Below are 10,762 nucleotides of genomic sequence, written 5' to 3' on the forward strand. Positions count from 1 at the left end.
CCCTATTATCAAGAGTGGAGCAAATGGTTTTGTCTACTGATCAAACGAAGTCTTCCATTGAGAAGTTGGTAGATTCAACAAATCAAACAAAGGCTTCTATTGACAAGTTGGTGGAATCTAATTCTCAAATTATGGCTCAATTCTCCCAATGGATGCAGATGCAAATGGGATCTAAAGAAGCCAAGGAGAAAGCCTATTCAAACAGTGAGCCTTCAATCCCACTTCAGCCATCTAACCAAAATGGTCATGGTCATGGAATTATTAGACGAAGAGGCTTTCCAAATATCCAATATGAAATAGGTGAGACTTCACAAAGGCATCCATTTGGGCAGTTTGAATGGAGCCAACTCAAGCTTTTGGGCTAAATACTCAACTTTCTAGGGGTCCTCTATCAACAGGAAGATTGCATAGTGATTCTCAACCACCTATTGGGAGATTTTCATCTCAATTTGGGGGTTCAATGCATGGTACTCATGATCAGCCTATTTTGGGACAGCAACCATTCCATGAAAGAGAGCTGAAGGACAATATCATTTTAGCCAAGTTTAATGGTCAGTCATCTTCACCATCTGATTCAGAGGAGTGGACCTCTAAGATGGAATCTTACTTTGACATATTCCCCAAAACTGATGACATGAAGATTCATTTTGCTTCTTTGCATTTGGAGGGATTTGCCCATACTTGGTGGAGGTATATAAAAAGAGAAAACATACTTGCAGAGAATTGGGAAGCTTTCAAGGCACTTATGGCTGAAGTATTTGTCTCCCTTCTTGAAAAAGAGAAATTGACACGGAGATGGTATGGTTTGGAACAAGGAGTCCTAAGTGTAAGAGAGTACACTAACCAATTTCTCAACCTAACCATGTATGTAGAAAGTATCAGTGATGAGGCTAAGCTCCACAAGTACGTGTATGGTTTAGAGCCATCTTTATCAGCTGATGTCATGGCACAAAACCCTACTTCTCTCTTTAAGGCTATTGGGCTTGCAGAGCACTATGGAAGGAAATATAGAAGAGAATCTTCATTTCAACTTGGTTTTGGACAGCCAAGGACTGTTTTTAAACAGGGGCAAGTTGGTAACACTTATGGCAGCAATCATGTGGAAGCTTAAGGGTGCCAACTTATCAACCATTCAATGCTTCTAGACCTCAAAGTAATTTCAGGACAACAAACAGTCCTAGAGTTGACTTCAAACAAGGGGACAACAAGCCTAAATCCATTTCAGCCAACATGAATCCTAGATCTATTCCTATGGATCTTTACAAAGAAAGAAATGCGAAATGCTTATGTTTCAAGTGCAGGGAAAAGTATACACCTGATCATGCCTCAAAGTGTGTGCATAAAAATATCAAACCCAAGCTTCAGAGTATGTTAGTCTTTGAGAATCTTGAAAATGAGATGGATGAAGCTAATGCAATTGCACTCAATGCTGAAAATAAAGATCTTGAGGAAGAAGTTGGACAAGAGTATTTCTATGATCCAGCCGACTCTTTTCCTTTTGATCCAGGTGGAAGTGTTCCTTTTGATCTAGGTGGGACTTGTAATGAGCCACTTGCTGCCACTAGTTGTTTTATTTCCATGGATGCTTGGACAGGTTCTGAGAGCCCTAATACACTTTGTATGAAGGGTAACAGTCATGGAAAGGCTGTGTTCATTCTGATAGATAGTGGCAGTACCCATAGTTTTGTGAATAAGTCCATCATGTACAAGATGAATTGTATTCCCACAGATTTACAGCATCCCATTAGAGTTCAAGTGGCCAATGGTGAAGGAGAAATCAACACATAGATATACCCACAGGTTTTTTTACAACTAGCTAAAAATTTTGAAGCAAAAGTAAACCTGATTACATTGGAAATGGGGTCTATAGACATTATACTTGGTTGTGATTGGTTGATGACATTAAGCAAGATCACTATGGATTTCTCATAGTTGTATATGGAGTTTATCTTCAATGGAAAGCTCATCCATTTAGAGGGAACTCCTAGTAAATTAGATTTTTAGCTTATTACCATTCAACAAATCAAAAGGGAGTACAAGAGGCGCTCACAAATATTTGTTTTGCATTTGAATAAAGAGATGCAAGATCAACCCAATAATTCAACAAACCATCCAGTCTTGACAGGTCTTCTTGAGGAGTATAGGGATTTGTTTAAGGTGCCTACTTCATTGCCTCCCAAGAGAGTAGTAGATCACTCTATTGATTTGGAGCCCAACTCAAAGACAATCAATAAGCCACCTTACAGATTATCTAAGTGTGAACCAGAGGAAGTAGCCAAGCAAATCAAGGAACTTCTTGAGATGGGATTCATTGAACCAAGTTCTTCACCTTATGCATCTCTAGTTCTGTTAGTAAAAAAGAAAGATGGATCTTTCAGAATGCGCATTGACTACAGGAATCTTAATAAGATCACAGTGAAGAAACGATATCCGATACCCAAGATTGATGATTTACTTGATGAGCTCAAGGGGGCTCAATTCTTTACGAAGATTGATTTGAGGTCAAGGTATCATCAGATTCTCATGCGAGATGGTGATGAAGTCAAGACTGCTTTCAGGACTGATGGAGGGCTCTATCATTTCTTAGTGATGCCATTTGGGCTTACAAATGCTCCAGCTACCTTCTAGAGCTTGATGAATAAGATTTTGCAGCCTTTCCTCTTTCAGTTTGTCTTGGTGTTCTTTGATGACATTTTGATGTACAATAAGACTTTACAAGATCACTTAGCACAAATGAGGAGGGTTTTTGATGTATTGAGACATCACAGGCTTTTTGCTAAGGAGAATAAATATTCTTTTATGCAGATTGAAGTGGAATACTTGGGACATATTGTCAGTGAAAAAGGGATATAGGCTGATCCCAAGAAGGTGCAATGTATAAAAGATTGGTCAACACCTACTACTACTTCCTCTCTTAGAAGATTCCTTGGTCTATTTTCATTCTATCATCGATTCATCAAGCATTATACGGCTATCGCAGCTCCTTTAACTGACAAGTTGAAGAAGGAGGCTTTCTTTTGGAATGCTTTTGATGATAGTAGCTTCAACCAGTTAAAGGGACTCCTTACCTTTGCTCCTATCTTAGTATGCCTGGACTTCTCCAAACAATTTACCATACAGTGTGATACTAGTGGCCGTGGCATTAGGGTTGTTTTGTTACAAGAGCATGGAGTGGTTGCTTTGAGAGCCGTAAGCTTACAGATAAAGAAATGGCCATGAATGTTTATGACCAGGAGATGTTGGCTATCTTGCATGCAATTAAGAAATGGCACCATTACTTGTATGGCAGCCGATTCAGAGTCCAGAGTGATCACAACATTCTTAAGTATTTCCTTACTCAGTCCAATCTTACTCCTAAGCAGCGTCGATGGGTAGCTACACTACAGAATTATAATTTTGACATCACTCATACGAGGGGCAAAGACAATATAGTGGGTGGTTCTCTTTCTTATATGTGGGCTTGCAAAGTTTCAGCTATGATTGAATTGCATAATAATTGAATTGAAGAACTACAGGAGGCTTATCTTTTGGATGAAGAATTCAACCATATTTTTCAAAAACTACAACAAGGTCTTATGGAAGAAAACTCACGTTATCAATTCAAAAATGGCCTTATTTGGTTGAAAGGCAAGATTGTCATTCCTTCTACCTCTTCTTTTACACGGAAAGTTATGGAGGAACTACATTCTTCGCCTTTAGCTAGATATTTAGGAATTTTCAAGACCTATGAGAGGATCAATAAAAGCTTCTATTGGAAAGGACTGTGGAAAGATGTCAAGGACTTTTTCATGAAGTGTATGCCTTGTCAGCAAAATAAGGACAGCACCCATAAGCCAAGAGGTTTGTTATAACCGTTACCTATTCCTACAGGTAAATAAACTTACATTACTATGGATTTCATTATTGGCTTGCCTACTACCAAGAAGGGATGGAATAGTATATATGTAATGGTAGATAGACTCACCAAGACAGCCCATTTTATTCCAACCAAGATCTAGTTTACTACCTCTCAAGTGGCCAGTCAATTTATGGAGCAGATTTTTAGACTACATGGATTACTGCAGGTGATTGTTCATGATAGAGATCCAAATTTTATGAGTAACTTTTGGCAAGCAGTATTTACATCTATGGGTACTAAATTGGCTCCATCTACAGCCTATCACTCACAAACTGATGGATAGACAGAAAGAGTTAATAAATAGTTGGAGACTTATCTTTGCCATTTCTACTATGATGTCCAAACTTCATGGGATTCTTGGTTACACTTGGCTGAGTTTGCTTACAACAACTCTACCCATGCTAGTATTGGAGTTTCACCCTTTGAGACTCTGTATGGCTACAAGGTGCCCTTACCCACAGTCATCTTTAATTAAAGAATCAACCCTCATGAGAAGGAAGAGTTAGAAAGGATGCAAACCCTTCTTCAGCAATGTAAGATGAATCTTAGGAAAGCTCAAGACCAAATGAAGATGCATGCTGATGAAAAGAGGCGGCCTTTAGAGTTCCAAGAAGGAGAGTTGGTCTTACTGAAGGTGCCCAAGTATAGGTACTCTACATTAAAAGATGGATCTAGTAGTAAGCTTGCTCATATGTTTTATTTCCCCTATCGGATCCTAAAGTGCATTGAAGACTTGGCATACAGATTAGAGCTCTCTTCTTCCACAAAGATTCACAATGTCTTTCATGTTAGTCAGCTCAAGCCTCTCTATGGTAATCCAGTGAATATAATTGATGAGCTGCCACCTATTGATGAAGAAGGTCTTATTCAATACATCCCAGAGGCTGTTATAGGTCAGCGTGAGAAGAAGCTTCGATCTCATTCTATCATGGAATATTTGATCAAATGGAGAGGTTTACCACCTGAGGAAGCTTCTTGGAGGTATGATTCTATATTGGATGAGTTTCCTTTCTTAAGGAATACATTAGTGGCTGAAGCCTATTGATTATGGAGCTAGTTTTGGTGCAGACAGGATCAAGACAACACACTATTTTAGAACAGTTTTTATTGTGCTTAATTTTTCAAATTAAGCTATCTACATGAGCTTAAAGTACTCTTCAAGAGCTACATTTTGATATATGGCACGCCTCATTTGGACGTCTCATTTGGACACTTTCACTAGAAGTTATTACAGATTTGGTCTAGCAAGGTCCGTTTACATAGCAAGCTATCTACTTCATTTTGACATTATCTTTTGAAGATTTTACAGCTCCATATACTTTTGAAGTATTCCAGATCATGTATATAGCTGAGACCTACTCTTATTCTTCAATTCTAGTCTATATGTTAATCATTTTTCATTCATTTTTTCATTTGTAAAGCTGTAAAAACAGAGTGGCACTCTATTCTATCCATCCTTTTCTAGTCTTTTAAGTTTGTTTTTTAGGGCAAAAACTTTTGGGAAGAGATGGACTGTAAGAAGATGTGAATAAGGATTTAGTGTAAAAATAATATTGATGTTATGTCATGTCACATTAACATTGGTATAAAAGAAGAGGACATGTAATTTTTCATATCTTTTGGCACATTAATACAATTACTGTCCTTCTCTCCCATCTTGCTCACAACTTCTATGGCTTCTCTCTCTTTCTTGTCTTTCTCACTCAAATTCTAGTCTTTCTCTCTCCTCATTACTCTCTCTCTTCCTGGAGTCTTTCTGTCTTCTACAGTCTTCTCTCTCCTCTTTCTCTTTCTCTAGACATGTAATTTTTCATATCTTTTGACACATTAATACAATTACTGTCCTCTCCCATCTTGCTCACAACTTCTATGGCTTCTCTCTCATTCATATCTTTCTCACTCAATTCTAGTATTTCTCTCTCCTTGTCACTCTCTTTCTCTCTCTTCTTGTAGTCTCTCTCTCTTCTACAGTCTTCTCTCTCCTCTTTCTCTTTCTCTAGTTATCTCTGACAGTTACATGTTTCAACAACTTGATCAAGATAGCTTCTATTATAAGGAGTCTTATATTCTTTAACACATCATCTTTCAATGAGCTTGAACTTGGATCCTTTAGTATAAATCAAGGATGTGTCTTCTATTTTGGCATGCCATTTTCTTCTTACAATGCATACCTTCAAGTTCATTTTACCTACTATTCCTAGATACTTAATGCATTCTTTTATTCTTTGTTTGAAGTTAGATCCTCTTAATGTGAAGTTTTCAAGGCCTTTTAATTTTCTTTATTGTAATCTATTTCAATAGAGATTTCTTAAACTCCCCACTAAGAAGATCATTTTGTCACTTACAGTCCTTCAAATTCTCTCTTGAAACTTCAATGGTTCCAACTTGCTCTGTAGCTTTGTTAATTTACTTTCTTCCAATCTATATTTCTATTCCTAGACATGATGGCTATATCAAATCAGCTACCTAATCTTGTGAGTTTATATTCTTACTCAAGATAGAAGTGATTGCAATATCCTAATAAGCCACTATTTACATTAGCACTAAATCTAGTTACATCATGAACTATATGAGACCCAAGTGGCTCACATATTTGTAAGTCTATTGGATGTAATCCTCCATTAATCCAAAGATGAGCATGTTTCTTACCTTCATACTTGAACATCTCAGTCTCAACTTGATCTATAAGTATCTTATGTTTCCTTTCTCTCCATGTTGGATACTCTTCCTTCACCAATAACTAATTGTATATATATCTACTTTGTCAAAGCTTTGTCCATGTCTCCAAGATTTGTTTCTCCATAAAAATATAGGCTCTTTGTTGCAAGAAATAAAATACCTATAAATCTAAAATAAAATTCGATTCAAGACTTCTTTACAATAATGCAATCACAAATACAAAGTTGAAAGAATGAATCTTTGCTTGAAGAGGTTCTTGTAAAAGGCATCTAGAAAATTTAAGAATAAGTGCTTTAGAAAATCAAATGGTAAAGTGTCTTGCACAAAGGAAGAGGGAGAGAAAAGCATTACAAATATGAGAAAGAGAAAAGAGGAAATCAAATGAAAGCTTCTTTCAATGTCAAAAAGGAAAATCTTATTTCAAATCATGCACACTAAGTAAGAAAGAGAGTAACTCTGCAACCTAAACAACACCTTACTAGTGGAATTCACTACTACTCAACCCTCTTGCCAATGATATGTGTGATTACCCAAAAGAAAGAAATGATGGACAAAGAGAAAGGACTACTTGGGCTTGAGAAAAAGAAAAAAGATACAAAAGAAGAGAGACAACAAAAGGGAAATAAGAGAGAGATGCAAATGAAAGGTTCAAAGATGTTGAGAAGCTTGCATAGTTTTAGCAGCATTAATTAGAGTTATTGAGATGTCAAATCACGTGTTTTGAAAATTGGTCTCTTTATGAAGAAATGAAAGAACGAAAGAAAATGAGTGAGATGGATCTATTATTTGTTGTGAATTTGGCTCAAATTTAAAAGGAAACAAGCATTTAATAGGTTGGGTTATCTCCTTTTAGCTAGAAATTGATTTGTGGTACCAAGACAATTCAATATATTAGAAGGCTAGGTGAATAAAAATTTGCGCTTAGTGGTAGGATCTCAAAGGCTTAACACAACCGTATACCCTTCTCTAGCCTTGGAAAACAAAATATTAATGGGAAAAGTTTTGTTATAACATGGTCGAAAATTCTTGTTCCATTGTAAAGTCCACAAAATAGCTAAGTGGCATATGGACAATACTATTTCAACATATTTCCAAGGCAGTTATAAGTCTAGGATCCCATCTCTCTAAATTAAGAGTTGATAGACTAAATAGTTACATGAAATCCGTGAGAGATAAAAAAGTGCAAAAGGACATATGGCCTTCCAACATGAACTGCATATAAATCTCCTAATCAAGAATTAGCACTCAAAATCCTTTGTGTAATTTAAAGGTGTAGTCATTTCCTATTGAAATCTCAATGCCTAAACTCTTTTTGAAATTCTTTTATGATGTTACTCTTTACCATGGGGTACATCCCTGAGTACTTCATATGCATACAATCAACGCATAAACTTTTCTTTATTATAAAACTAAAGAAACGTAGTAGGATGCTACACTTCAAATGCAAATGATCAAGGCTATAAGCTTTCCTTCAATATAAGTAATGATACTTACATAACCCTTTATGTGTATGTTGTGCGTGTGTCTAATTGCTATGAATAGAAATTACTATAAGCATGTGCAATATTGATGTTCAACAATATGAGAATATTAAAAGAACAATACATAGACACACACAAAAAAATTCAATCATCTCATTAGATTTTATAAAGCGACAATTCAATCAACAACTACAAGATTTTATAACAAAAGTTTGCCCAACACAATACATCATGCTATTAACTTATGATAGTCAATACACATACTTACATGATTATTATTCTTGGGTATCCACATAATAGAAGATTGTCAAAGAGTAGGAACACAATGAAGCTTTTGGAAAATAACAAACAAAGCACCTACATGTTGAATACTCATAAATTTGAGACCCCATCATCGATCTACAAATGCAAGCCATCTTGTACCAATGTTTGCGAGCATACCAAAGAGCATCATAGCAACTTTCACCTCCATAATGTCAATTTCTAGGGTTTTTGTTGTGCTTTGTGCTTTCTAATAGAGATAACCATGCTACTTTTCATAAGACTAAAGTACCATACTCTCAATACTTTTGTCAAATTCTTGTTTAGTCAACCTAACATCACAACTTATGCACTAAAAGGACGTTCTCCTTTATGTTGACTCGCTTTTTTACTTGTATACTTTGGGTTCATACGTGTTATAATCTTCATATAACTTATGCACTAAAAAAACTAATTGAGATCAATATCAAGCTATGATAAGCCTTTTCTAAAGGAGGAGGTTGTTTTAATTAATATGAGAGATAGAGAGAACGAGAGAGATCCTTTTTTGCATTTCTTAAAACCATACAAATAATCATTTGATCATTTTGAAAAAATTGTAGCATTTTGTGTACTTTGATTGGCTTGCCTTATGTTTACATGCAGATTAGCTTGTTTTGCAAAAGTTTGCTTTCCAAAACTCTTATTTTCACCTTCATCATTGCTTTTCATTGTGTGGAAAAGTACTATTTGGCTATGTGCCTCTACAAGGCATCTCTCCAAGCTTTCATATACCTTCCAAAGAGAACTTATGAAAGTTGGGCTTTGATTAATCAACATTCCTTTAAACTCATCTTGATTGTGTTCTGCACCAAACTATAATCATAAAACAAAGGCTTTACTATATTTGAGTTGTGCAAAATTTCAAAGTGCTTTATCTTAGTGTTTAAAAACTTCCAATGATTTTCAAACTATGGAAATGAGTTAGGGAACATCATATGTTTCATCTCATGAAGCATTAGAAAGGGATGCTAACAATGTATGTAGGCCAATAAAGTTGTGTACTCGCAATTTAGATATTCCATAGATTGCGATAATAAGAACTTATCATCCTAAAAACATATTACACCATTTACTTATTGGAATCTTTGATGTTATCCACACACGTGCATGCACACATATGCCCATACATATTGCGCCCCCCCCCCCCCCCCCCCCCCCCCCCCGCTCTTATACAGATAATTTACAAATATTTCATCAATATACTAAGGAAAGCATAGAAGCTCAATCAAGTGGTCCCCTTTCTAAACATAATAATAACACTTGTTTTTGGGAATTGATGCTTACTCTTGGTGGGCACCAACTTTTATGGAAAAATGAAGTTTAATGCAAAATAAATAGATATTTTTTTGAAAAGGCCTAAAATTTTGAAGGAGGTTTAGAACCCTAAAATTCACAGAATCTTGGTTATAAAACTGAGAAAGGGGTGTAATTTGGTTCAAAAGTTGTGTCACACCTTGAAGTAAAAGGTTCTAGTATCTACTACCAAAAAAACTCTAGTGCATATTGTCAGGCACTTGGTTCGAGAGCTAGTCCAAAGGCACTATTGGATGGTTCTTCAATGTAAATAGTGTTGTATAATACCACAAAGAGGATCAACTATTATTGGATCTCGATTGGACCATAGCCTCCACACAATTGGCATTATTCTAGAAACATTATTTCTCGATTTAACCTTTTAATTTTTGTAATAATATGAGAGATAAATATAGTTAAAATTGATTTCTTTTTCTTTTTAAGGCCATGAGGTGACACCATCAAATGAGATCTACTTTTGTGTGTGTGTGTGTGTGTGTGTAGAGAAGCGAGACGAAAGAGTTGGGCACTTCAAATCCATGTGGTGGGATGGGCCAAGAAGGGTATCCCTCAAGAAGATGCAATTGCTCTTAGTGACAAATGGGAGTAGATGAAACAATTGTCCTAGATGCATGGTGCATGGGAGACCCAATGGACAAGAGAGTGTGCATTCTCATGTTGAAATTTAAGAGTTTGGATAAGAAGAGAGCTTTCATTACAAAATGTGGGGCTCTAAAAGGGAAAAAGATATGAGGATTTGACACCTGCCTAGCTAGAACATAGAAGAGCAAGCATGCCTAGTATATTGGAGGCATGAAAGGAACAAAAATACAATGTAAAGGGATGGCAAAGTGATTATTACCAAATGTCGGCCACAATGACGGTGCACGGCCTATGAGACACTTAAGATGTTAGTATAGAACTGCAATGGAGCATTACACCCAAATGCTGGATATTTTGAAAATAGTTTTCAAAATATGGACATGGCCATGTATACAAAACACATCAAAATTGCAAGATGTTCATGGTGGGTAGAGATGGGAGAGTGCATTCCACCCGCAAGCTAGAAAGCCTAGTAGCATTGGGGGTTCTAGGGGCGTGGCCATAC

The 10,762-nt window shown here is 36.3% G+C and overlaps 1 protein-coding gene across 3 annotated transcripts in view; it reads right to left on the reverse strand.

Moving 5' to 3' along the window:
• Window positions 1-8,832: 8,832 nt before the first annotated feature.
• LOC148035976 (uncharacterized) overlaps window positions 8,833-10,762 on the reverse strand; it is a 43,969-nt gene continuing 42,039 nt past the window's right edge. For 2 of the 3 annotated variants that reach the window (XM_087677967.1, XM_087677966.1), the window contains exon 6: window positions 8,833-9,174. In XM_087677967.1, coding sequence (XP_087534093.1) covers window positions 8,902-9,174 — 273 coding nt within the window. In that variant the 3' untranslated portion in view covers window positions 8,833-8,901. The remainder of the gene's footprint in view (window positions 9,175-10,762) is intronic. The other variant, XM_087677969.1, reaches the window with a different exon arrangement.

Source organism: Lygodium microphyllum, chromosome 5 (assembly GCF_053477565.2).
Source record: "Lygodium microphyllum isolate KBCC chromosome 5, Lygodium_microphyllum_v1.1.10, whole genome shotgun sequence".
NCBI lineage: Eukaryota > Viridiplantae > Streptophyta > Polypodiopsida > Schizaeales > Lygodiaceae > Lygodium > Lygodium microphyllum.